At 45.0% G+C, this 27,792-nt stretch overlaps 1 protein-coding gene and 1 long non-coding RNA gene across 4 annotated transcripts in view; one reads left to right on the top strand and one right to left on the bottom strand.

Moving 5' to 3' along the window:
- Positions 1-4,965: 4,965 nt before the first annotated feature.
- Positions 4,966-8,749, bottom strand: LOC308188896. Of its 2 annotated transcripts, none has more exons than XR_013945852.1 (3): positions 8,686-8,749; positions 6,976-8,353; positions 4,966-6,451 (listed from the first exon to the last, which is right to left on the bottom strand). It is a non-coding gene; the product is annotated as an uncharacterized lncRNA (long non-coding RNA). The 2 variants fall into 2 exon arrangements; XR_013945853.1 differs by lacking the exon at positions 8,686-8,749 and having other exon boundaries at positions 6,976-7,111; positions 7,554-8,643.
- Positions 8,750-8,942: 193 nt separating this feature from the next.
- RAB31 (RAB31, member RAS oncogene family) overlaps positions 8,943-27,792 on the top strand; it is a 63,766-nt gene continuing 44,916 nt past the window's right edge. The window contains exon 1 of one of the 2 annotated variants that reach the window (XM_080578392.1): positions 8,943-9,129. In XM_080578392.1, coding sequence (XP_080434518.1) covers positions 9,091-9,129 — 39 coding nt within the window. In that variant the 5' untranslated portion in view covers positions 8,943-9,090. The remainder of the gene's footprint in view (positions 9,130-27,792) is intronic. The other variant, XM_080578393.1, reaches the window with a different exon arrangement.

Genomic DNA, 27,792 nt, shown 5'->3' with positions numbered 1-27,792 from the left:
TGGTGCACACCCAGAGGATGGCAATGCACGTGCTATATACCATGTGGTATATACATGCTGTGTGTCAAGGAGGTGGAGGAGACAGATTTTCTCATTGCTAACTGCACCAGTGCCATTCTTCAATGCCTTGGTGCAGTTCGGTGGCTAAATGATGTTATTACTGTGGTCCTAACTGCTTCATGGGCAAAATCCATGCATTTGTGAGGTAGGACAGGTTACTGGAATAAAAGGAAAACGAGTAAAAGGACAGTTGTAGATACCCTGTTTCATGAGGAAGAGTGTTACAGAGGAGAGGTATCTTGCAGAGACCATGTTCTCACAAAACAGGGACGGAATGGGACACGGTCAACTCACTGCTATCAGGGGCTAAAAAAAAGACAAGCCCTAATGCTAATGCTGGAAAAGATTCAGTGTAGGAAACAGTGCAGGTACAATGTGTTCAGAGAGCTTTCTGCCTTTCACTTGGGAAGGCAGTCTGCTGTTTTTCAAGACCTCTGTATAAGGAATTAATATTTCACAGATGCTGTCTAGTTCTCAAAATTTCCTATCAACTGTGCTTTTTTTTTTTTTTTTTTTTATGGGCACGAATGCTATTAACCCATAGGCTAATGGACCAGCTCTAAATAATATATTACGTCCTCTCACTCAAATGTACTTTGTGATTTAAATGAGATTAAATATATAGGGAAGATTTTGGTTTGTGACTCAACTCAGTGACAAGTGGACAAAATCGAAGGCCGTGCTAGCTGTGGTGTCCTCCACCTGGACAGTAAAAGCTGATCTTTACAGTCCTCGGAATTGTTGAGGAACAAAACCTCAGGGTATTTGGAACTTGAAGGTAAATGAAAAGCTCTTTCTCTTACCAAGCTCTACTTTATATGCATTACTTCTGATAACTTCTGGTAAGCAGACACAAAAGCAGGCACTGTACAGCGTGCCAGTGCAAGTTAGAGGAGAGGCAGTGAAAATTTGGCTTATCTTGAAAAAAACAAGCTGTTAGACTTAGTTTGTTTCTTTGATCCAGAGATAAAGTTTTCACAAAGATAGAGCAGGGAGCAGCACATGTACTTTAAGATAGGCCTTAGGTGTTATCCTCAAAAATATCAGCATCCTTTCTTCTTACACATTTAGCTCCTTAGGTCCCACTGACACAGCACGTGCACATCAAGCATATTTTACTTCTTCCCTTGGGCTAGCTAAAGAAACCAGCCAGCCCTCCCTTTGTGCTTCCTTCTCAGGGTCACCAGGTCAAGAAACGGGTGTCCCCTCGGAGGGACACTTACGTCCTCGCTCCCATGTTGGAATAAATAAGTTTTTATTAACTTGTTGTCTCTATGGGGTAACACACCCGTTTCGACACAAGTCTTTGCACCCACACAGCGTAGTTCCTGCAGGACAAAGCCATCTGTGAGTTCAATATCCCCTCATCCTCTGCGCAAATCAAGTGGGACCCAGGTCCCTCAATCCTCGGTGACTCCCACAGGCCTGGTTTCCTTTCTTCGCAGGCTGCTGTTTGTTCTGTAGCCACAAGCAAGCGCTGCGCCCTAGGTCACCCAGATGTCCAGGAGGGAGGAGAAGAGCGCCCTGGGGCTGTGGCCAAGCCGAGGGGGATTTTCCCACCCAGGTACACGCTGCCTCAGAAGTTCAGTGCACAGCATCACCTCGAAAAAGGTCTGAATCGTTCAGAGACTAAGCTTCTCCCTTGCAGTGGCTGCAGGAGCACTGGGGCCAGGGGCTGGCTTCCACACTCCCGTGCGATCCGCAGGACTCACCGAAGGAACTGGGCTTCAGCAGGGCTCTCTCGAACTCACACCTCCACCAAGAAAAGGATTTTTTTTTTTAATTTGTCCTTACAAATTTGTCCCAACACCAAAATGCAGCTCTTGGCTCTTTTCTGGGTTTTCACTGAGTGATTCTTTGGCTCCCTTATAGCGCCAGATTTAACTATTTTCTAATAAATTTTATTACCTTTCTGAGATCTTTAGAAAGATTCTGGCTGTGGAAGCTTCTCCCTAAGGCTGTCCTTCATGTATATCTCCAATTTGCTGACTCTGTTACTGCAGGTAACTCATGTCAGTTCTATTTAAACTATACCTTCACAGCTGAGCTTTCCACTTACTGCTCTGTTATGCTTATTCCCCTCAGTTCTTACCCATTTTCTAGTGGTGAGGGTGATATGTTATTTCCTGATCCAGCTGCTACCTGGTGAAGGTATGTCTGTGTACCCTTAAAAGACAGGATAGAATTCCACCTTTGCTTGGAATTTAGCTACTCTAAATAATAACATTTACAGCCTCCTAGTGCACTGCCAGATCTTTGGACCTGAAGCATCCATCACAGTTCAATCACCTTTAAAATATGCTGCAACGTGTATGTTTTCAATTTCTGCTCTTCAAAATAGTCTGGGCTATGAATTATGTCAGGGTAATCAGCATCTGTTGGTGCACTCAGGGCCCTGACAATTTATTGCTTATTTGAAGAGATAAATATATCATTGCTCTTCATTAGAAAAGATAAAGATGTTGATCAAATAGTGAATTCTTTTCCACCTTGTAGAACATTTTCTTACTGAACATTAAAAAAAAAAAAAAACTACACAAAAAAAACATATTTTCAAGTCTGAACAAACTGAGATCTGAGATTATATGTGTTGGGGGCAAATTCTGAAGTCCATAACCAGGCAGCACTACCACTGATGTACATGGAAACTGAAACAAGTGTTAAGCTTTTCAGGACTTGTCCTAAAAAGAAAAACATGGACGTCATAACAAGAGTAATTATAACTTGCGTCAGCATAGCAAAAACTGCAAGTTTCATTAGGGGTTAATTTGTCCTCATAAAGGACCTAGAACCCAACAGGGATTTGGAATTTACATCAAATATCCTCCCCATTTTGGGACTGTTTAGATCAGTGGTGGGAGAAGTCACACCCCCAAACTCAGACTGAAACTCAGACACACCAATATTTTATTCATAGCAGAAACAAAGAAACAAACAAAATGTTAGGAACTCTATCATTCGTGCTGCAAGAGATCTTTTGGGAATGATGAGATAGTTTTCTTGCAGCAATATTGTGATCAGATTTCTTTTCTCCCTCTGAGATTTCTCTCTCAGATTGCTTTCCTATTTACTAGATACAGGTAGTACTGTTAAACAACTAAGTCAAGTTTAGTCAATAAGATACGTCTCCTCAGTCACCACCTCACTTACAACTGAATTTTAATTTCTCCTTTTCAGTCACCTCATGATAGTTTTTAACAAATGTTCAGTTGCACTGATGCAGATAAAAAGATAGGAGAGATCCCAGCCTGGCTGCAGACATCCGAGTCCACACCTAAGCTACTGCAAGGCCAGGATGGATAGGGGCAATTTCATGTGAAAAAAAATATTGAGACCTGTTTGGAAGATCCCTGGTTCGGGTCTCCTGCAAACAAAGGAAACGCCTATCAGCATGCATTTCTTGCCTGGGGATTTCATGGGAAAAATCAACGCCAAGCTCAAATCTTTGGCTGGCAGTACATGCGCACACACATGCACTGAGTGTGCTTTATACAAACCTGGTGCCTACTTGGCAGGACAAATTTCTGACTGCATAAGAGCCCTGTTATCTCTGCTTGGCAATACGCACAATAGGAGCCTGCTTACTTGACAGTAAAACATTGGCCTTAATATAATACCCTTTTCATACTTTACAAGGCTAAGCTCAATTAAAAGGAGAATTGTGGATGGCCTCCTTTCATTTGGTAGTAAACACAGGCTCCTTCTCCCCATACAAAGCTAATGGTGGTGAACGGGGTGAAGTTAGCCACTAGATACTGTCCTGTTCTGTATAAGAATATTATACTGCAGAATATATCGCTAGAAGGAGACAGCATTACTACTCAGTAAATCCATCTGCAATTCATCATGAGACCCTTGCTGGGCTGCCCTCGCTGCTGGAAGGCAACAAGGTATTGCCATCCTTGCAAGGATGTGTTTTGGAAGGCTTTTTGCTAGAAGAAGAGCTCCCTCCCTCAGGTAATCATTCCAGTCACACAACACCTCGTTGGGAGAAGGTTTCAAACCGTGCTCAAAACAAGCAGCCCAAGGAGAGGAGAGGAGAGGAGAGGAGAGGAGAGGAGAGGAGAGGAGAGGAGAGGAGAGGAGAGGAGAGGAGAGGAGAGGAGAGGAGAGGAGAGGAGAGGAGAGGAGAGGAGAGGAGAGGAGAGGAGAGGAGAGGAGAGGAGAGGAGAGGAGAGGATGTGCAAAATGAACCATGTTGCATCAGCTGTGGGACACCACCAAACTGCTGCCTTGGATGCCCACAGATCACGAGACCCCTGTTCTGAGCTGTGCATTGGTACGTGAAATCACAACAGCCTTTGCTGTTTACATTGCAAATACATGCATGCTCAGGCAGATTTTTGTATGGAATGCAACATGAGAAAGGGCTCGTCCAACATTACTGGCTCATATAAATGTTTTTATAGGGTTCATAAGGAAAAAAGAGACTGATAGTAAGATATGGAGCTTCCATCAGTAACTGAGAGCGTGAATTCAGCCTGTAGAAGCACAGGCTGAAGCAGCTGGGTGGCTTTTGCTGGACTAAATGAAATACTTCAGTGATTTCAATCTCACTGGAAAGGGCTCTAACTTGATTCATTTGTGATACATCAGGCCTGATGTCCAGACCTAAACAGTTGATGCTGACTGGCAAATCATTAGAAATATAGACAATCTACTGTGTCACTGGGTCTTGACTTCTGCTATTCCAGGTCATCTCAGAAATTTCTTCTTGCATAATTTTCTTTTTTCATTTGTTTTCAGTTGTTGCTCTGACAGCTACTATCAGAAAAATTTTCCAAAGCCTTGAAAAGCCCTACTCCTAACTTCCAGTCTAAACATGTCTAAGGCCAATTTGCATCTATTTTTCAGTTGAGCTAATATTTTTCTTTAGCTAGTTCTTATCTTTTCTTGGTGCTAATTTGCTTATCTGTGGCATTCTCATATTGCACCTCAGCTTCTGTTTTTCAGGTCTTTTTGATTTTCCTGGTAAAACAGTCTGAGTGGAGAAATGCAGTACTCTCATCAGGTTGGGGCCATGACACAGGAGTTGCAGAGGAATGAGAAAACTTGAACGAGTTTTCACTAGCATTCTCCTATGATAGCAGATTGCCTTGGGGATTGACAGCAAACGAGCAGGGTAAATTTGTCCCTCTTTACAAGTGTACATTTATATTGCCAAAAATTTTTCCCTTTAGGGAAAATGCTTCAGGAACATTTCCTAAATGCTTTAGGAACAGCACATCTGTTTCAAAGTCCATCAAGAAGCATGCCAGTAAGCTTTATGCAAACAATCCTCAGTTCTTTCAGAGCAATTGGCAGTGAAACTGCAAGTAGCATCTTGCAGCGGTTTACTCCCCTCTAACCTTTCCCAGCAGATTTTCTCTTCGGGAGGGAGTGACCGGACCGTATAAATGACACAAATGAGAGATGTTAAAACATGAAGCAGCTCCTCAGTACGCTGAAGTAACAGGCAGCTGCGGATTCTCCTGGAGTCAGCGTTGGAGTCAGTGGGCTGTGAAGGGCCTATTTTACTTTTTTTTTTGCCTGTGAAATAAAGTGGAATAACCCTACCAAAGTAAAAGAAATTGCAGTGGCTTAAGATGCGTGTGACTGAAATCGGCCATTCCTTCCTTCTGCCAGGCCATCCCTCTTCTGCATTTTTCACATCTGAGGAGTCTGGTGATGCCTGACCAGGGCAGCCTTTTTCTGACCTTCCTGTCAATGAAGAAAACAAGCAAACAGAAAGCAGCATCTTCCAGAAGTGTGGCCGTTTCGTAACCACAGGACTGTGCACAGGACGCAGGCTCTGAGCTGGAAGCCTCTCCTCCTGCTCCGAGAACTGCCCGCTCGGCGGCAGCTGCTTTCCTTGGAAGAGGTTTTGGCAGTACCCCGGGCAGGCGCCGGCGCGGTGTCTGCCTGCCATGGCCGCATTGCACATCCAGGAGCAGCAGACAGGCCCCCCACGGCAGCGTGGGGTTAAGTCGCCCCTGCTCCGTGCAGCCCCCAGCCTGGTCCAGAGTCACCAGCCAAGAGGAGGGAGAAAGCAGGGGCAGGCAGGCAGATGCCTTCGTGCGCCTGGGAGCCTTGCCAGCACCTCACGAGCATCCAGTTTCCGAACAACGCAGGCTAGATAAATACCATTACACCACTTTTTTTTTATTTTTTTATTTTTTTTTTTTTTTTTGTGCCAGGCCAAGGCAGAGTGCTGATAAACACCTCATCCCAGGTTTTGCAGCCAGGCAATGCTGGAGGCAGGAGGATAACCACGTTTTTCTGATTCTTGCTCTTGTGCACCTCACTAGACAGCTTTCTTGCTTCCTTTCCTCGATGGGTCTATTCGTGTGAAACCAGTGATGTTACTCTGAGAAAATCAGGCTGAGTGACCGGATAGTCCCGCTTGAGCCGTCTAAGGGGAAAAAAAAAAAAAAAAAAAAGCAGGACACAAAACACCACAAAATGAAGGATGAATCAATCCTACCTTCCCACAGCAACCAGCACTACCTTGAATTTCCAGCTAGAGACAGGCCTGAACAAACTTTCCAGCTATCACACTCGGAAACACCTTGAGCCTGATCACATCTTGCTGGCTTAAGCCCAGATCTGAGGAGCTAAATCTCACACTAAGGGTGAGATCAGTGCAATTCGGTGAGATCTAATTTGAGATCAGCGCAATTGCAGGGTTATAAAATTAGAAGAAGGTGAAGGATGGTCTGGCTCCTCCACTTTCTGGAAAGAGAAGCAAGTGATTTCTGAGGAGAGAACGGGTTACTTGGAACTCCGATGGAAGGCTACTGAAAACCAAAGCTGCCTGACTGTATTTCCCCAAAACTAGATACAGTTGGGTAGAAAGAAGTGAGGCAAATCATTGTTTCAAAACTTCTAATTATGACTTGAAAAAGATGGTATCAAAGAAAAAAATAAAAAACAAACCTTTAGGATGCAAAAGCTTGTTTTCGTTTCCTTTTAACCAGACATTTGGAAACACTGAAACATGACCAATTCCTCAAAAATGTTTTCCTGACCACAGCTTCTTGCATGCAGACAAACACAAGGATTATGCCAGTTCCTGGAAGAAGAGACGTCATTAGCTTTTTTTAATACTCGAGCACGTCTGTTTGTGTTGTTATTTTTCTCTCTTCTTATCTCCATAGTTTTGGGGGACTTCTTTTTCTTCCTGGTTCTGAGCTTCTTTGCATACAATGGGTTAGTTTTTTTCCTCTGGTTACTCTCTCTTTTTTTTTTTTTTTTGGTCTCCTTTTTTTCTTGTGTGCAAGTTAAATTGCCCTTCCTTAATTCTGTCTCTCCTGCTGTTTTGGCCTGAACAGCTAACTCTAGGTCAACTTTGTGCTGCTGTTTTAAACACTTTGCTTGTTTATAAGTAGCTGGTTGGTTATTTGCTATCACCTGGGGTCCCTGCTTTAGCCTTTCTAGCAATGGCTCCTCTTTCACCACTGAGTATTTCAGAAGACGTTTCCACAGATGAGAAGAAACGTGGCAATGGGACTTACTTTCCCAGGTGGATTTCTCTGGTGCTGTTTTGCGTTACGTCAGGGCTTACAGGGCTTTGAAGGCGGTAGGATGCATCACCATCCTGAAAATGGACGGGCTTAAGCAAGTGCTCTCCCAAACTGGAACTTTATTTACCGTACTCCAGCGCATGTCTGCACTGAGAGGCTTTGGAAAGCTACGGTGCCTCAGTGAAAGCTGTGGAGTCAGTGCCACACAGGACAGTTCATTAAGCTGCTCGATGTATCGTCTCGTTACCATTGCATCGCTGTAGCTGAATCCAAGTGCACCTGTGGACAAGCTGTGGGTGTGACACCGAACAGCTTTGAACACAGTGCTCCGCTTGTCAGCCTCTTTCTGCAGAACGTAGATAGCAACTGGGACATATGAGAGACACAGAAATGTTTGAAGACGTGACCAAAAAATGGATTTGTGCAACAGATGATCCTGAACCATAACACTGCCTGGGAGTCTCAGGGGAAAGGGCTGACCGAAGATCATAGGGGCAACGTTTAACCTGGGCTTAAAATTGATAAAAAGGGTGGCGTAAAGCCCTAAAACTCCATGCCTCCTGCCAAATTGTAGAGTTAATTACTGGCTGAAATGTTGAGCTGGTTTGAATGAGTTGTGCCATCAGTACAAACCTGAAAATTTTCTATGTTAGCGAGTGTATTTTATTTGTTTATTGAAAGACCCTACAGTATCAGGCAGTCTTGTAGAAGACTGAGTAGGCAGAATACTAGCAATGTCCTGTATGGGCTGCCTGAAAACTTGCTGTTTTCTTCCTCTTTGATAAATTCACCTTTAAAAATAATAATAATAATATTAAAAAGATGAATCACAAGCACCTCTCTGTTGGGCCTCTCCTCTGGTCTCTCTTCTGACACCCCCCCCGACCAGCTCCACCCTGGGGTTCCCTCCCTGGGGACACCATTTCCGAGGATGCTCGGCCCAGGATCCGGGAGGGCTGGGGGAGCGCGGACATCTCCCGGCCCATCAGCCTGCGGACCCGAGGTGGAACTAATTCCCGACATAATAAATGCCCCTTGCTGCCAGGACGCTCCTAATGACGTGGCGGTGACTTCCTAGCGACTAACTGAGATTTTCCCGGTTTTCCCCGAAGGGTTTTTCTACCTGTCCAATACGACAAAAGAGCCGAAAGGGAGGACTGAGGCAGTCCCTAGGACAGAGGCTGCGTGCCTTAAAGCCCAGCAGACAACCCTCTGCTGCTTTTCCGTGGTCCTGGCACACCAAGTCCCCCCCCCAACCCCGGGGCACCTCGGCTCCGGAGCGCAGCCGGCCTTTCAGCCCGAATTACCGGCGTGCCCGCGGGCTGCTCTTGTGCAAACCCAGACGGGAGCCTCCGGGGGCGTCCCCCCCCAACCCCCCCCCGCTCCGGGGGCCGGTCCCGCCGCGGGCAGGGGCGAGGCGGGGCCGTGGGCGGCGGCGGGGCCCGTTCCGGGCGGTGCGGGGCGGTGCGGGGCGGTGCGGAGCCGTGCGGGGCTGCAGGGGGATGCGGAGCGGCTCGGCCCCGGGCAGATGATGGCGATACGCGAGCTGAAAGTGTGTCTGCTTGGAGTGAGTAGCGGCGGCGCCGGGGGGATTTTTTCTTCTTCTTCTTTCTTCTGATTTCTTTTTTTTTTTTTTTTTTTTTTTAATTATTATCATTATTTTGTTATTATTAAGATTTTTGTCCCGCTTTTCTCGGCCGCTGCCGCAGGTGGGGGTTGAGGGGAGAAAAAAAGAGGGGGGGGTTTCCAGCTCCCCAGTCCCTACCCCCGCTCCTTCTCCCCCCGTCGGTCCGGGCCGGGGTTGGGGGGGGCTCGGCCGCCCTAAATTCCTCCACGCCGAGACTTGGCAGCCTCCGGGGGGGGCGGCTCTTCTCTTTGTGTGCTTGTTTATTCCCATTTTTAATTACTTTTCAACTTCTTTTTGGCTTTTTTTAAAGGTTTGGGGGGTGGTGCGAGGGGCCATATTTTTAGGGGGGCCTCCCCCGGAGGGGTTTTCTAGAGCCTTGAGCCCTTCCCGGGGTAGGCTCCGGCAGCCGGAGCCCCGGCAGCAAGGGGGGGGACACGGCCGGGAGCCGAGCCTCGGCCCCCTCGTACCGGCTGTGCTTTGCTGTGCCTTGACCCCTCACAGAACTGCCATCCTGCAACTTCTTTCTCGTCTTTCACTTTATTTTTTTTCCTTTTTTCCTTTCCTTTTTTTTTTTTTCTTTATTTTCTTCTCTTTCCTTTTTTTTTTTTTTTTTTTTTTTGTGAAATCGTGTGTGCGTTTAACATCTGGAGCAACAATGTGCTTAGCTTTGCACTTTGGCTCCGCCTGCCCCCGCTCTGCCCTGCACAGAGGGAACTGCACATCCAAGTGGGGATATAAACACTGCGGGGAGAACAGACCCCCCCCCCCCCGACAGTCACCCGCCAAGCATCGCTACTTGGTTTTTTATTTTTTTTATTTCCTTCTTAAATCAAATGTCTCAAACGTATCAAATGCGAGTCAGGCCGCTTTCAAGTCCTTATCTCCATAAACGCTCAGAGAGCTGCATGAATGAAGGCATTTTGGGGTGAATTCTTTCACGCAGTACTAGCGAGCCGAGCGTCTGAACACGAAACTAAGACAGCCACCGCCGTGCTCCGTGGCGTGTGTTGACACTTAGCCCAGCAGGAGTGGGTACTTTGCCCTGGGTAAGCGCCAGGACGTGGTGCCAGAGCACCGGGGACTATTTGGCAATGGCCAGTCCTCCTTTCGCAGCGAGAATTCCTGCCTTCAGCTTTGGAAATGGCACAGAGACAAAATAAATGCGGTTTATACAGACCTGAGGAGCCTGTGGTAGAACATGTGGATGTGTCTTTAGTCTTTTTCTCCCCCAGCAGAAAATCCTGTAATTTTCTAGAGATGAAGTGTCTTCTGGAATGGCATTCCTCTTGCCCACTGCTTACTGCTGTTGTGTAACATTGAAATGTACTGGAGGTTTCGCAGGCCGATTGTTTACTTTTAAGACAGGGAAAGAAAGCTGTAAAGCAGCCCTGTGTTACCAGCAGTATGTAATTACTCTGCAGATTCATTAAAATGATAGGGTGGCAGTGGAAACCCTCGGGAAGATGTAAGTATTTGTAGTTATATTTGCTTAGTAGTTAGTGATTAGTGAGAAGATGTTCCTTCCTGAATTTTAATAGTGTGTAATCCTAGAAAACCACCTACTTCTGACCAGACGTCTCATTTCCTGTGGAGGCTGACACTCTGTTTTCCCAAAAGTGAGGAATCCTGCAAAAATCCCCTCATGAAGTTCAGACAGACAGGGAAATGGTACCTGTGTGTGTGAACAACCGCAGCCACTCATCTTCTACCTGCTTAAAAGTTAGGTGGCAACCCAAAAATAAGTTTGCAGATCTACTAAGAGGAGTCTAAACAGTCATCTTCTCAATCAGTCCTAGACCTGGTAGGTTAATCTGTTTTGCATCAGTAGATCCCTTGGTAACCTGTCAAGTCTGACATGTCCACGTTTCAAGTTCTTATCCTTAGAAATTATGGATTAAGTTGGTTTGTAAACCTGTTTCACCTCCACTTCTGAGCAAACCCCTAGATTGCGCCTCTGTGTCAGCCAGGAGGGTCGCGGTTTCAATCTGCACCAGTTCCCTGATGGTCCACAGCCCTCAGCTGTGCGAAGGGCCTGGACTTCAGCTATTTCAGCCTGTTCAGCATTCCCCAGTGAGGAAAAACTGGCAGCTGGCTCAGCAGTGGCAAAGCCACCATCTCCACAAGCCTTGAAGCCCTGCTCTGCTGTAGAAGGTGTAGATGGGAGCGTGAGGAGAGAGGGGGACAGAGAAAGCAGAGCTATGCTCCATGCCACCAGCTCACGGTGCTGTGCATCAGGGCTAGCGTTAGGCCTGGAGCCACAGCAGTAGGGACAGGGAGTAAGTTACTGGATCTTGGAAGAAAAGCCCCATGTCGCCCAGGTCATGCTGCGGCACAGGAGAGAACCTGGCCCATCATTTTCAACGTAAATCTGTCAAAGCTTTGATTTTGATACTTGCATTTCACTCTTTCTCCCTCAGAAGTATCTTGGAGTTTTCTAAACTCTTTCTAAACTAATGGGAGAGATTTGGAGCAGCCTGAAGTCATGCAGAAGGAGGGGGTGGTCGTGAGGCTTGTGGATGTTAAAGGAAACACCAGGAATGACAGGGAGGGGTTTTGGGGCATCTCAAGTGTGAGTCAGTTTGGAAGGCAGGCCTTGTTGGTCACGGAGCTTTGTTACTCATGGATTTGGGAAAGCAAAGTTCTGTGAGGAGAGATGGTTTCAGCTTGCTCCTGGGCTGGTAGGAACAGGATACCTGCATAATCCTTCGGTGCCTCACAGCCTCAGGTGTAACAGCGAGGAAGCTACAATTTTAATAGCTACCTTGAGCATGCTGCCGTGCAAGTGGCCTCAAGCCTGCTCCTAAACTACTTCATGCAGTAAATTACCGCTGCTGGGCAGTGATGTATCTGCGTGTGGAACGCCTTCATCTTGGTAAATGCAGCCACTTGAGCATCTGCTCCAAGCCCTATCTTGTCAACCCAAATTCTTCCTGGCCTCTCACTCCAACCTGTTGTTTGTTCACATCAGTTTTCTGCGTTTTGGAGGCTGCCTGCTCCTGGTACTGAGCAAGGTTTAGCTGCAGCTCGCGTTGCCTGGGGAATTGAACTGCAGCTCCCGTTTGGCTTGCATGACGTTTCTGTCCTGGGTGGAAGCCCTCCTGAGGGGGGTGAAGGAGAAGGGGGCAAAGAGGGGCTGCTGGGCTCCCTCAGGGTTGAAGCGTGGCCGCGTGCACAGCTGGGAAGAGCATCTGGGTTTCCTCATCTGGCTGCGGCCATGCAGTGCCCTGTGCCCTGGCTCCCGGCGTTGTCTTTATGCAGGCTGGAGGAGTGATTTTACAGCTCTCTGCCAAGTCCTGACATAACTCTGTGTGGCAACAGCAGGAGACGTTGCCAGGTCTAGGACTGAGGCGAAGATTCTTGTCTTTGTTGCTTCCTGAGGAAACTCTGGATCCTCAGAGAGGCTGTGGGAGGTGGCTTGCCAGCTGCCATCTGAAGTGACCTCTGTGGCTGCTTTCCTTTTGTTTTTGTTTACTACATTTTTATGTTGTGACTGTTCATCACAGGACCAAAGGAGTTAGGCCTGGAAGAGATCCCTTGGTCCTAAAGCTCCTCTTTAAACTTTCCTGACACATATTTGTTCTAAAAGGCTTGTGACAAAGGTTTCTATTCTCTCCAGGGTTATCTTCCAAAGCTTATCTACTCATATCATAAAAAGCTTCTCCAAACATAGTGCCTAAAATCTTCCTTGCCTGTGACTTCATTTCTCATCCTCCTGTTCGTGTTTTCACTTCCTTGCTGACTGGAGGATGCTCGCACGTAGTCTCAGAATGCTGTCTGAAGTTGGTGAGCCTAAACTTGTGAAAGGAGTGGCATCTCCTTTGTGGAGGAGAAAGTTTCCTCGGGAGTTTCTCCAAAACCTAATCCTAATCCAGATATGGAGAAGTTTGTTACCTTTGTTGGTACGCACCGCGGTGTGTGGCATTTGTAAGTAGTGTGGAATTGAACACACAATTGTTTGATGTTTAAAGTAATTGGGAAAGGGGTAGTAGTTTCCTTGAGAAGGAAATCCCTCTGGTTTTCCTGTCCTAATGTCATGATAATGTAAAGGTCTGGATTGTGCTGGATGCAGAACAAATCCCCATAGCAGAATGTATGCATAAGTATGTAAAACCTTTCAGGAAGAAGTTGAAGTACCCACTCTTCTTATTTAAGTAGCCATTATATGTATGGTGAATGACTGAGACTCTTCTAGTTTGTGTTGCAGTTTATAAAAGACAACGATTGCATTTCTCATTTGACTCTAAACCATGAGCTGCAATGTTGTAGGCTCGAACAGAACAAGAGGGACCAAAGTAGTTCAGAAGACAAAGGTGGCTGCAAGCCTTGAAAGTCCTAGCCCTATATCAAATCACGTGTTCAACCGGACAACAATTTTAAGCCCATGAGGAACCGAAAGGCGGGCAGCCAGACACACCGTTAGTGGGGCTGCATGTGCCCCGTTTCCTTGGGAAAGCTGGTGAGGCCAAAGTTTGCACTTGGGCATGCACGTGCTGCTTCCATGTTCCATCGCCCTACTCTGCCATTCAAAAGAACAGCCTGCCAAGGCACTTTAGAAGACAGGGACCTTGGTTATTTTGTTTTGGGGCAAAAAAATGCATAAAAGATCCAACTACGTAAAAAGTGAAAAATGCCATTTCTTTTGTATCAATAAACAATTACGTCGAGAAGCCTAAAATATTTTTTCCTATTAAGTTGTGAAATTGGTTTAAGTGGTGCAATCAGACTTTTGCAAAGTAGACACTAAATATCTAGGTAAACAATTTATCATGTAGAGCCATGGAGGAACGGAATTCATGATTTCATATTGACGTTGGCCTTATTGCTTTCCTGACCTATTTCCAAACATTTATCTCCTTGCATCTTCCAGAAGTTTTGAGTGGAATTAGCTAGAAGAGTGAGCAAACTGCTATGACCCAAATGTCTTTCTAGGAAAAGATAAGTGCAGAGGCCAGATTCTGTTTTCGTGTCTAGCAGCACAACCATGCTGACAGCTCCAGAGGAGCTCTGAAGCAGCAGAAGGGAGAACTGGAAGCAGGTTTTATTTTCAGTAGTTGCAAAGTGTCCAAGTAAGAAGTTTGTTGTCACTAATAAACTGGGCAGAAAAATAATTCCCTGTGGCTGCCTCTTGTTGGGGAGGACGGCGTGTAACTGCATCCCATCAACTGAGCATCAGCGCTCAGCTCCTGTCTTCTGGTTTTGACTTGCCTGTTGAAAGAGACCCTACCATCCTGATGTGGCTATTGTCCACAAATCATGTGCAGGCTGTAGTTTTTCTATCCGTCAAATCATATTTATTTCTTTTTTTTTCTAGTGTTTTTTTTCCAAGCCTCCCCAGCCTCTTGCTTCTGTCCCTCTTTTTGATTTCTTAGTGGTGGCTGAAAAGCTGTGACACTTCTTGTTTCACAGTAATTCTGAGAAAAGTAAATTCGTTCTTTCTGCCAAAATAAGGAAGTTGAATTGGTAATAAACCCCGTTTTTTGAACACGGATGAGTGCAGTTTTAGCCCTCCTTAGTAAAGTAATGCTGAGGCAGACTATGAAGCAATCACAAACTGCATGCAAGAGATGTGTGGGGAAGAGAAAAATGCTCTCATTCTGTTTTTTAAAATGTGCATTTAAAGTCTGTTTCCTGAGACTCAGGTTAATAGTAAGACTTGTTTCCACAGCAATGATTTATTTCCTTTAATGTTACTGTTGCAATTCAAATCCAGTTTAAGGAAGTGGCAAAATAAGCAGTATGGGCTGGGCTGCAGGGCTTTTGCTTGTGATGGTGTTTATAAATTACAGTGCCGACACATTCTGCTAGTGTTAGGTTGTGTCTGAACAGAGCATGTAGATTTTGTAAGCGTACAGGTTGGATAAACGTACTCTTTGTAAAATTTCCAAAACTAACTCCTTCTTCAGAGAAGCCTGGACAGAGAGGCTACAGCTCAGCTCTGCTTGCTTTCAAGCAGCCGTCTTTTCTTTTGACTCCCTTCTGCTCCCTCTTCCAAATGCCATCTTCGGCTGGAAGACCCTATGGGGACTGTTTGTTGATCACATATTTTCAGGCTGCGTCCCATCCTCGGAGAACAAGCTGTTGAGCACAGGGCTGCTTGTTTCTTCTCCGGCTCTGTGTCACCTCTGTTGATGCAGGATGGTGGCTTGGAATTGCGGTTCAACCCCTTTGTTGTCATCCTTGGTTAGGAGATGTGGTTGTTCCTCCACTCGTGTTTTCCCAGAGCTGCTTCTGGGGCCAGCCGATGCCCCATGCATGGCCAGAGCTGGTTGTTGGGTCGTGTGGGCGTCTCTGGGGCTTGCTGCAGGGGTGGCATGAGGACACGCATGGGGACAGCTTGTCCCGAGCAGGCCCTGCCTGATGAGGGGGGAGGAAAAGGAAGGCAGCTTCCTATTTTCTTGGAGTTTCTTGCGCTGATGCACTTTCCCTTTGAAAGTCACCGTAAGCTGGTGTTCAATCTAGTCTTCTCCATACTTGAGTATTTCTAACTGCTGAGCCTGCTCAACTTTACAGCAGATTGAAGCCAGTTTATTTTTCCTCCCTCCACTTCCTTTGGATAATTATAGAATACAAAAAGAAAAAAAAAGATTACTTCCATCCAGCGCTAATCACGCTGGTTGGTTGGCTCGTGCCCTGCTTTGTGGGCAGGGCAGAGCAAGTCCTCAGTGCTCTGCTCCCTGCCAGGGCTCGTTGTGCCCCTAAATGAGTTTCGAACACTGCCACAAGAAGGAAAACCTAAGCAAGCAGTGAGCGGATGCGGCCAACAGGCCTCTTCTGAGCACTGCCTTGTGTAAGCACATGCCAGTGTTTTAATTTACAGTCTCCAGGCTTGCAGAGCCACTAATGAAAGCTGAACAGCAGTCAGCAGAACAAACGTTTTTTATTTTCGCGTGGCTATTTTTAAACATAAATGCTAGTGTGTGGTTTTTATGTTTCTTGGAGGGTAGGGTAGAGCAGTCTTCGGTTTTGTGCTTTTTTGTTTTGGGCAGATTAAGTCCTTCTTTGGGAGACACGTGGGAGCACACGTGCGTGAGATCCAGCTCCCGAACACTTTGTGTCCCAGAGTTATTGTTTCCTCTGTGTTCAGCAGGGTGACAGGATGTGGCTCACGTCATCGGCTGGACAGGGTCACTCTCTGCCCTGCACAGTCACCAGGGACTATAAACACTGCCAGAGCGATCTTTTGAAATGATAAATATCAGCCTCTTGCGTGGACTCACCTGTAGTTAGGCACTGCCTGAGGCAGATTTTCCCTTATGTTAGAGCCTGTCTGTAGAGACGAGGAGAGTTAGAAGAGCTTCCTAAAGTAGGATCGATTGTGAAATATTTATTTATTTATTTATTTTTGGCCCGTTTAGTTCTGCAGCAAACAAAACTCAAGTGTAGACAGGATCCAAAGCTGTGCTTCAGGGTGGTGGGACAGATCTGAAGTCGCTTGCATGGCCTCCCGTGCTCGCTGTTGGCTTTCCAAAGAGCGATGTGAAGATCATCCTGGACAGGACTCACTTGGACGCAGCATGGAGTTATACTAGGCTCAGCGCATTTCTTGGGACTTTAATGCATTTCAGCTTCCCCATTTAAAGGGAGGAAAGTACATTATCACTCTGGTTAGCAGTTTAGGAGTTAGAAGCGTGTCACGACTGAGATACTTGAGGTGTTTGTCCATGCGCAGTCACAATGTTAATCTCAAGCAGCTTCTGCCATCTGTGGAAGCAAATATTATGATTGTTTGCTTAAGATAGCATTTGTTAATTTAGGAAAACTGTCTCTGACAGACAAACATTGCTACCAGTACATAAAGGCACGCTTCTTCATGGTGACTGGATAAATCTGATGACTGGTTAAACTCTTGGAGGGATTTGAGAAGTGAGAAAGAACTCATTCCTGTTATTGAACAGGAAGCACTTTTCCTCCTTTTTCTTTTTCCTGAAGTGTACTAAATATAAATAATTTAAGTGGGACTATTTTAAGAGTCGTAAAATCAGCACTTGCAGTGTATCTCGTTAAAGCTGATATGAACAGGAAGCTTCCAACCACACTTAGGCCACGGGCCTTTCATGGTGCATAATCCATGCTGACTTCAACTTTTGCAATTGCTATGCTGATAATTGTACTCTTAGAAAAAAACGTTCTTTGTTTTTGTCTTCACTTGCTTGGATGTCAATGAAGAAACAAAGCAGTGTGTCCCACAGTTAATCTCTTCAATGGTTGTGACTGCAGCAGCAGAGTATAACTTGTGATAACAGTCTATTAAAATATCCTTCTGAGTAGTCTATTCTTTGATATTTTTATTTATTTATTTATTTATTTTCCTGCAAGGTGTGCTTGATAGCATGCCTGAGCATTACAGAGGCATCTGGAGCATGTTTTAAACACCAGAAATGTCAGTCGTATAAAACCAGATAACATAAATACTGATTTAAGGTTATGTTGCTGAAGCCCTAATTTGAATTCGAAGCACTGGTGTGCTCTTCGGCAGTGTATGGGGTACATCCTTCAGCCTTTGAACAGGCTGAATTGATTTCCAAGCTTAAGACTCAGCACATACTTTAATACACAGCTGAATGCCGGGCTATGTGGAGGATAAAGAAAAAAAAATTTATGTAAATTAAGTATTTGAGATAACACAGCTCTTGAGTGATTCCTATCTTTTAACATCAGCTGTTGATGAAGTAGCTCAGTTTTTCCCTCTGCTTGGTTTTTAGGAACTGGTAGACTCTTTGGAGACTGTGCTTTATTTGACCAGGTAATTAAGTTGATCCAGAATTTTGTGACTAGGTGTGCCTTTAGGAAAACCTTTAGGCTGGTGTGGATGAGAGAGAGAAGGAACCTTTGGGGCTTGTAGAATAAGCCCAAATTAAAAAAAAAAAAAAAAAAAAAGTTTGTCGTATGGAGAGTGAGACCCCTAGCACCCAAAAGTTTTCCAGGAATAGTTTGAGTTAAGTGATGACCAGTAGAAAAAATGCATGTAAGTATCAGCACAGAGGAGATTTGGAGAAAAAAAGTGATATAGAGAGAGAATACTGGGGAAGGAGGGAAGAAAACGAGAGAGTGAAGGGGAAAGGATTAAAAGAGTTGTAGGGGACCAGTAATGAGGAACACGGAGGGTAAAATCATAGAAGGGGTGAGGGAAAGAGAACCTGAAAGCAGGGAAACAGAAAACCACGCAAAGCAGAGCAAAAGGGAAAAGTGAATAATACACCAAAAAATACGGTGGGGTGAAAAAAGCCGGCTACTTCTCCCTTCTGTTTAGCCTCTAGTTTCCTTTTTTTTTTTTTTTTTTTACTTTTAAAGCTGTAACTTTGCTAGCTTTGCTGTATTAAGTTTCAAAACATTTTTTGAACTGAGCCTGTAGAATTGTTTATAGGGCATCAGATGAAGCTGTACCTTTTGTCCAGTTGAGAATGCACTGTCCTAGAGCCGGTAGCTGAAAGGGGAGGTCTGCCAGGCCTTTATGGGCCACTGGAGACGTCATCCAGAGCCACTGTGCCTGCCCTTCTGCAGTCAGTGCCAACTGTGGGCTCAGTCCTGCACGGCCCTGAGCACTCAGTGTGCACACTGAGCGTCCAAATGGGCTGTGCTGAGAGGGTGTCCTCCGTGCCTGGTGCGGGGCTGAGTCTTCCTGTGCTTTGCAGGGAAAGACCCCATCCACTCTTCTAGCCCAGCTATTCTTGTCCCTTGAGTGGACCTTCCTAATGGCACTAAACTTCGCGGTTTAGCGCTGCCATTTGAAATGTTCCCTGGGTGTTTTCAATGGAGGTTGCAAAGCCTGTGTGCTTTTGGCCATTGTGGGTGGATTCCAATTTCTGAGCAAAGAAATTAAAAAAATAAAAATAAAATGTCCAGGTGTATCAGCACTTACAAGTGATTCGCAGAGGAAAGTTAGACACTTTAATCTCCTGGTTACTTTTGTGGTGGAGAGGGGAAGGTGCCTTAATGATAACGGCAACAAAACCTGTTTCTGCTCATTTAAAGGGCTTTTTCCTGAAAAACTAAACTCCATGGCACTAGTGCTACCAGCTCTGGGAGACGCAGGGTGAAAACATTCAAGCGGCTAGCTGCTTCAAGGATGCAGCCTTACGCTGATAAAGTCGTCCATTTACTAGCCTGTTTGGTGCAGATATCTTTACTTTCAGTAAGTTCACAGCACCGTGCACAGTAAATCAATGGATAAAAAAACTCCGCCCCAGGTTTTATTATGCTGTGTTTGCCATTACCGCTTCTGTTTACTTGCATGGGAAAGCACCAGGTGGGTCCTCACATGACACTACAAAATAAGTGGTGGTGCTTATAGTACTAGGGAGAACTGTAGGTCTAGAGAACACATGAGTATGAAATCACTACTAATCTGAGTTAATTAAACATAATGTTTTGGTGAAAAAAATCTAGCTTAGGTTTACACGTTTTACAGATTTACTCCTATTTTCCATTCTTATTCCTGCCCATCAGTTTGGGAAACAAAACCACCCAGTTTCAAGGGTTTTATGGTGCCATTTAGTATGTAGATAACAAATAATGGCAAATTCCAGTAAATCTCAGCTGACTGCCTTCCCTTGATGGCCTGAGGGAAGGCACTCTTTGTAATTTGCCTGGAAAGCTGATGAATGAGGTTTCCAAAGACTGGGTGGGGTGTCAGGGTCTCCTGGATAAAGAAGATAGTGTTAAAGAAGATGGTGTTAGCAGCTGGACGACCTTTAGCCTGCTCACCAAAGGAGACTACCTTCAATGGCCATGAGAGATTACTGATTTTACAGGTGCTGGCTGTATCATCTGGAAGGGAACTGATAAGCAGCAGGAGAGTATTTGACAGAGTTTTGGTGTCTGGCCAATGTAAAGCTGCTGCTGGAAGTGGTCTTCATGGATGGCTTGGGCCCAACATATGAGGGGCAGGCGTGGGGCAGAGGGAGCGTACGAGGGCAACAAGATGTTTGCCTTTGGTAGCTCTCAGGTGTTGTATCACTTGGTGGTGCTCTGCTAACTTAGAGCAAAGATCAGAGCTGCGATGCTGATTTCCGTTTGTTAGGGGAAATTTATTTAAATAGCTGCGCTCTGAAACTGCCTTCTTCCTCTCTGTTGCCCATTGGTGCAAGAGAGGTTTTCTTTTCTCCAGAATCCAAGTTTTTGACTGGTGTTTCAGCTGACACTCATAATTTATGTGGCTTTTTCCTTCCTCTTTGGTATGAAATGCAATAATACTTTGTAGACGAGTTAGTAGCAAACTGGGGGGAGGAATGTCTGAACATTGAACTGAGTTGCTTGCTGGGCTTGGATGGGCAAGTTTGAAGGTAATTCAGCCCTCTTACAAGTTCTCCAGGTAACCACATGACAATTTTTATATTACTGAAATAGTAAACTGGATACCAAGAGCCATTTCCTCAAATATTGTACCTAAGTGATGTGCATAAAGTCAATTGCATAAGAGTTGGTGCCTTCTTTTAATAGAAGAAAGTGAATTCATGCATCTGAGCAGAAAACCAAATTACTTTCATCCAGACTGGGTTTTGTGGGCAATCTGTAATACGAAACTATAATCTTTGGATTGGATTATTGATTCCAGACTGACTGGGGGATTTTAAATAAATTCTGTATGGGGACAGGCAAATGTATATATATATATATTTTTTTTTTCTTGCTATTTATTAAGTGACACTAACAAGTCAGTTTTGGAATTATGACCCCACGGATAGGATTTGACAACGGAAGAGACAGTGTGTTGGAATGTAAAAAGGAACTTGTGTGAAAGAGTTTGGGTCAAAGATTATCTCCTTGTCATACGATTATTTGGAAAGTTTCAACTGTTAAAAATATATGTGGGGAAGGTTCACTTAGAAGAAGAATTTGATTTGGAAAGAATAACATGGAATTGTTTATCTCATTTTTTGCTGCCAAACTGTACTCAAAAACAACATTTGTCAGGATGCTGTTGCCTAATGTGTTTACTGAACTATGAAAGCCTCAGGTTATTTATGTATTTAGTCTGAAAATTGAATTTAGTTTCTCTCATCACTGCGTTGCACAATGATGATGAATGGTGTTTGACCAGATTGTTATGCTGGTGCGTGTGCATGTGGCCAATAGAGATAACAGCTTGCAATCACCCCTTGTTATCTCTGAAAATGTGAGGTACAGTAACTGGTAAGTTACTTCCTTACACTTATTCCTTAATTTTTCAAGTTCAGGGCCAATTATTTGAATTCTCAAGCAGATATTATTCACACGGGTTTTTACTGCCTTTTAAGTAGGAATTTACCTGCATGAGGAGTAGTATGCCAAATGCATATTTTTGTGAATGCATGTATATTTTGAGATAGAGTGGATAGGAAAAGGAAATCCGTGTGTGAATGTTAAAAGGTCTCCTAAGTTTGACCAGAAAATAAGCTCCATTTGAGTTGCCAGATAGTGCTTTTAGTAAAATTGTATAGGCATTAAAGTAGGACTTGCAATTTTTCTTTGTTTTACTTTGGCTTTTTTAGCTCCTCCCTGGTAAGGTCTGACATGCTTAAGAGATCTGCTAAGCTTGCGCGTGGCTCCTACTTATCTGGGGGAGGTGAAGAACAGTGACCACCACCCACCACGATAGGAAATTTCCTATGGTAAAATGGGACTCTTTTCTCCTCCTCACCTGAAAAATGAAGTGATGGACATGGAAGTGATCACACTGAAATATATTTAGTGGTACTGAGCTGGGAAATCAGCAAGACAGTAACTGGGAGAGGTCATTAGAGTGAACTAGGGTGGTGTCAGTGAAGAGATGGGAAGAGTGTATCAAGGAGTACAAGATAATACTTTTTCTCATCTCTTTTGGGACATTTGGGAGGGTAAATTTACTAGCACTTCTCTATTACACTTTTGATCAAGAGGACCCTGTGATTCAGAGATGAGTAGAGGGCAAATAAAGAGAGGCATGATTCTTGTTTGCACGGTAGTGGCTCTATAAGGTCCCACAGCTATTGGGACACAGCTATCTCCTAAAAATGAGCAAATAAAAATTCCTCAGGTTGGTACTTTGGTCAACGTTGTTGATGCTTTGCAGTGTTTTGTTAGTTTGTTTCCTTTCTTGGTGCTTTAGTACAGTGATTTATCTGTGGGATATGGAGAAGCCTTTCCATCTGCCTTTCCAGCCACTCATTGTTACTCAGCGGTCCTGCGGTGATAACAGCAATGAGAGATGCCTCTGCTTCCAAGGGAAGGTGCTCAGGCACTCTTCTTTCCATCTCTGTCTGACCCACCTGTCTAGTTCTTGCAACTTCACCATGTCATCTTCTTCCCTCCCTACCCAGGCTCATGTTCCCCAACTCACTTGAGCGGTTTAGCAAGTGCTCCTTTCCCTCCCTCCTGTCCCACTATGGCCAAGTTGTCTCACTTCCTTCTCCCTTAGTGCCAGGAGTCACCAGGTGGTGCTATTTCTCAAATAAATGCCCTCCTTTGTGTTGCAGTGCCCTCCAGCCCTTGGAGAAGGGTTTCCCAGCATTAGGTTTTGTGCTGCAGCTTCTTTCCTGGGCAGCAGCGTCAAGTAGCGAGGGGTTTTGCTCTTTGCCATGGGTTCTGTCTTGAGCCAACCCCTTTGAGGCGCAGGTGTTCCCTGTGACTGAATCAGCCGGTGGCTTTTTCGATGTTGAGGAACCCCAGAAGACTGGACTGTTTCTACACAGCTTGTGACCACACTGTTGTGCTCCAAAGCGGCTTGTCTGTAGTGTAAAGCACGCGCAAGTCTCGCTGAAGATGCCCTCAGACTTTGTGCTGTTGGGTACCCACCTGGGACCCCTGCATCCAGTGGGAGTTTTTCTGCACGTTCCTCGGCATGTGCTGCTGCTCCAAAGGAGGTCTGTGTGTGAGTGACCACTCTCTGAAGGGTTTCTCCTTTCATCTTCTCATCTTATTAGTTAGCTAGCTTGATACCACCTCATTTCCAGCTGCTTTTTCAATAGACGTCAAGCTCTTACTTGAAACTGTAGAGGCTGCTCAAAACAAGGGATTTAGCTTCTTAAGCAATTTGCCAGTGCCCCCAAAAGCCACAATTTAAGATGAAGGAATGCAAATAAGCACCAAGTTCCCATCTTCCTTTTCACCAGGCTAGGCGCTTCTTCCCCTACCACATGCTGACAAGGGCAGAAGAAATTGATTGAGATTCCGCTCTTTGATTTCGATTTAATGCCTTCCATTTCTCTTGGCAGTTCAGTTACTGCTCTGAATTTGATAACTTGTTTGGTGAAGGGAAGGAAGCGTATAAGAGAAGGTTTGGAGAATTAGCTGGAAATTTGTTGTGGGGAAGTAGTTTCTAAATAATGTTAATAGTGACTGAGCACTGTTATCTCTGCCATCCACACTCATGCTAGCATGGCAATGTGGTTAGCTTGCACTTTGTGCAGTGTGATGCAGTGATTAAACATATACATTTAAATTAGAGTATGAGGTTGTGTTGGTTTTCTTTTCTTTTCTTTTTCTTTTTTTTTTGACTAAAACAGACAAGCTTTAAAATTTACTAAGTTGGGTGTTCCTGTGCTTTAAATCTCTAGGCTGGCTGCAAAGTTTATTATTATTATTATTTAATATATTCTACAGTGTTACTGTTCTTGAGTCATGGTGAAGAGAAAGGAGCTGAGGTAGCTGCGGTACTGACCCACAGGCCATGTTTTCTTCATCAATTACATTTCTGTTTTGCCTCATGGTTTTATTTATTTAGTTTTACTGTATTGGAGTTATTTTAAAAAATAGCTTTGAAGGAAGCTTTGTTCTCTCTTTCCCTCCGCAGCTCCGTTTCTCATAAACGAAGATTGCTTTATAGCTCCTTGCCAACTTTAAGGGAGAATCGGGGAGGAAAAAAAAAAAAGAGAAAAGGAGTTGGCAGTTCACAGAAGAGCAGCATGGTTTGTAGGCTCTGGGTGAGTTAGTGTACAGCAGTCATGTGTGCCACTTTGTGATTTCTTGGATTATAGATAGTTGATGCGACTGCTACTCCTGCCATCCACTGCAGTGTAAAACAAGGATTTGTTCCTTACTGCTGGTTTAATGCCATTTCAATCACTGAACTATGTATGAAGGAAATATATCTCCTTTTCTGTCTGGATTGTCTTTCCATCACGGTCTTGCCTTCTTTCAAGGTGATAATGTGCCTTCTTTTGAGTCCCCACATTTGGAGAAACCTTTCCACATTTTGAGTCAATTTTTCAGCTGAAGTTAGTGGAGTTCCTCCTAGTTGAATAGCTAGCTGATGGTCATGGTTTGAGATAAGAGAACACTTTGGATGAATCCTTTTGGAAGCCAAGTGTTTGGGAAGGAGAGAGGAGGGAAGATATGGCCACTCCACTCATCCCAAAGGTCTTTTGGCTACAGCAGCAACTCTCCATGTCTCCCACCTAGCATGAAACAGTTGAGATTGGAGGCCTTGTTATGACAGTAGGGTAATGCCAAATAATCTTGCCAGCTCTCTAGGAGACAGCTTGGTTTCATATAATATTATATATCACAGAATGGTTTGGGTTGGAAGGGATCTTAAAGACCATCTGGCTCCAACCCCCCTGCCATGGGCAGGGACACCTTCCACCAGACCAGGTTGCCCAAAGCCCCATCCAGCCTGGCCTTGAGCACCTCCAGGGATGGGGCATCCACAGCTTCTCTGGGCAGCCTGTGCCAGTGCCTCACCACCCTCTGAGTGAAGAATTTCTTCCTTGTATCTAGTCTAAATCTCCTCTCTTTTAGTTGAAAGCCATTACTCCTTGTCCTATTACTACACGCCTTGACAAAGAGACCCTCCCCAGCTTTTTTTCCCCTGCAGGCCCCCTTTAGGCACTGGAAGGCCACTATAAGGCCTCCCCTGAGACTTCTCTTTTCCAGGCTGAACAACCCCAACCCGCTCAGCCTCTCTTCACAGGAGAGGTGCTCCAGCCTTCAGGTCATCTTCGTGGCTCTCCTTTGGACCCGCTCCAACAATAAATTCACTTTTGTAGGAGCATTCATACCTTTGCATATGAATGCTCCTACGAAAGTGAATTTATTGGTACAATTAACTCCTATATAGACATTAGCTGCTCTTCAGTCTCTCTCCTCTCTGGCCAAGCACATCACTTTGACAGGATGACAAAGTGTTCTTGGCTGTCTATGTTTGCTTTTGTACTTTCTAGTTTAGTGAGGCCAGCCATGATATTGTTTGGGGTCTCCGGGCACATCTCTGATAAAAGTAGATAGATGGAGAGATCTTAATATTGCAGTCCAGGGGTGGGGAAGGTTGGAAATACTTTTTTTTTCCTTTATGAGAAAGGAAAAGGATGCGGCAAAATATTAAAGAAGGTGTATTTGAAACTCAGGCATTAGGGTTTTCTGTTTCTAGAAGATTACCGAGCTAGGACCTGGTGGAGAGCAATTGCAAGAAACTGTCACAGTGAATATATAGCAAGTTTTTAGCTTCCAGAGAAAATCTGCAAAATGGCAGAATAAGTAGGACAGCTTTTGGCTGGCTCCTGGTAAAGCACATAGCAGAGGAGCTGTCTATGCTCGAGTTTAATTCCACAGTAGGATGTGTGCAGGATGCATGTGAAAGGAAACCACATGCTGAATAATCACATTGGTAAGGGAGCCAAAACCTGGCAGCAGATGTTTTGCTATGATGGCTGAGGGGGAACGGGAGAGGTGGATAGGACCGTAGGGACATCCAGCTTTGAGGCAAAGCAGAATTGGCAGTCGCTGTAAGCATTTTACTGATCAATGTGGGCAAAAGGAAAACAAATAGAGAGAAAGGATCAGATGGTACATTATAGACTCAGAGATCAGATAGCATTAAGGCCTGGCCAGCAGATACTTTTCTGTTTTAAAATGCTTATTAGGGTATACAGGTGGTAGTGAGGGTGCATAAAAATACCAAACAAACTCACTTAGCACTTGGCTATCTCTTGAGGCACTTCGGTGGCTCTTTGTCACTGTAGCATCTGAACACTTTGGAACTATCACAGATTGAAATGCTCATAATACAGTTACAAGGTAAAATCGAGTCATTACTATTTTCATTTAATAGCTGGTGAGTTGAGACCAGCAGAGCCAAAAGTTCCAGTGCCAAACACAGTCCTTGCAACACTAGGAGGAAGGATTGTGCCGTAGTATAACAAGACCGACCTGGTTGGAGCAGAAAAGCATCTCTGAGAACAAGCAGTGCATTTTCTATCTGTAGAGGGAGTTGGAATTGATCTAATTCTAATGCACACCAGAGGATAAAGCCTTACTCTGCAGCTATTTCATGCTCTACAACACCAGCATGGGCCTGAAATTACACTAGCAATTAAAAATGATGACTAGGAGTAGTTTTTGCTGTGGGAGAATTGACACAGACCATCTTAACTTCATGGGAGTAATATACCCACTTACTTAAGAGACCGATATTAGTTCGTATAATGAGTTTAGAGAAGAGTGTATGAGAAACAGAAATGCAAACAGGGACGTTCTTGACAAATGACCAAAAGAGCTGTGGTGTTTTGTACTGAAACAATGAGAAGCTGCAGAATAACCCTGCCCCTACAAACCCAGTTGCATCGAGATTGGGGTGTTTGTGCTGGGATGGATCCCAAGGAGCTCCCCTCCAGTACTCAGCAGTCATGTTCCTGTTCATTTGGCAAACACCTTTCATTCTGGGAAATGCACGATAGCACATTGATGGTCCCAGGGGCCAACTCTGCTTCCGGTTCTTCCCTTCGAGAATTTGCTTTGTGACCAAGTATTCCCTGGACCTTTGCAGAGTGTCCAGTATGCCACTGGTGGCGTAAAATTGTCTGGTGTTGCTTGGAGCTCTTGTTGCAGAGGCACATTGCCGGGCTTGTGCAAGTCCTTCAGAGTACCCGAGATAACAAATAAAGTCAATTAAAGGTGGTGAGCGGAGTGAGGGGAGAAGCACAAGCCTCGGATCCAGGGCTGAAAAACCATGCTGCTGCTTTGGGCAGCAGGGCACCCACAGCCCAGCGCTGAGCTCTGGTAGGTGGCTCCCAGCAAATCAACAGGAAAAGGGTCTTCCCTGAGGATCAGATTGCTCATCGTGGAAATAACCTATTTCTTACCATACAGAGATGTACAGAAAATTAGAATTCACGAAAACTATTTGTGGCCAGAATGAGGCGTGTGTCCTTTGGACCACGGAAGCAAGGCATCAGGACACCTCAGCCCGCTTTCCTCTGGCTCAGCCTACAGTCACAGGCAGTTCCATGTTCCCGAAGCAGCTGGGAGCCAGTGTGTCAGTCTGAGGGCTGCTCTTGCATTTTCATCTATGTGCTTATGCAGTGGTGGGGTTTGCTCACTTGATACGTCTTGCAGATGGAAAAACTGAATCCAGCAAGAAGCTATTTGCACTTCTTCCTAGACACCACCCCTCAGCGAGTGCCTGCGTTTTTGCTGGGGCAAGCCCGACGCTTGGCAGGTTCAGTTCAGTCCCAGGGGTGTCTCTGAACCCGGGTCTCCTGAAAGATATTATTTCTCCTTACTGCAGCGTCTTCAGACAAGTAAGTGATACCCAAATAGAGGGAAGGACAGAGGGTATGTTTAAGGCAAGCAGAAGTTTACTGGGTAGGATGGTTCTTGGATTCGAATACTGCCCCTGGAAACTGTGATCAGGAATCTGTTGTGCATAAC

This window comes from Anser brachyrhynchus, assembly GCF_964034855.1.
Source record: "Anser brachyrhynchus genome assembly, chromosome: 2".
Lineage (NCBI taxonomy): Eukaryota > Metazoa > Chordata > Aves > Anseriformes > Anatidae > Anser > Anser brachyrhynchus.
This window is presented reverse-complemented; position numbering and strand designations above follow the sequence as displayed.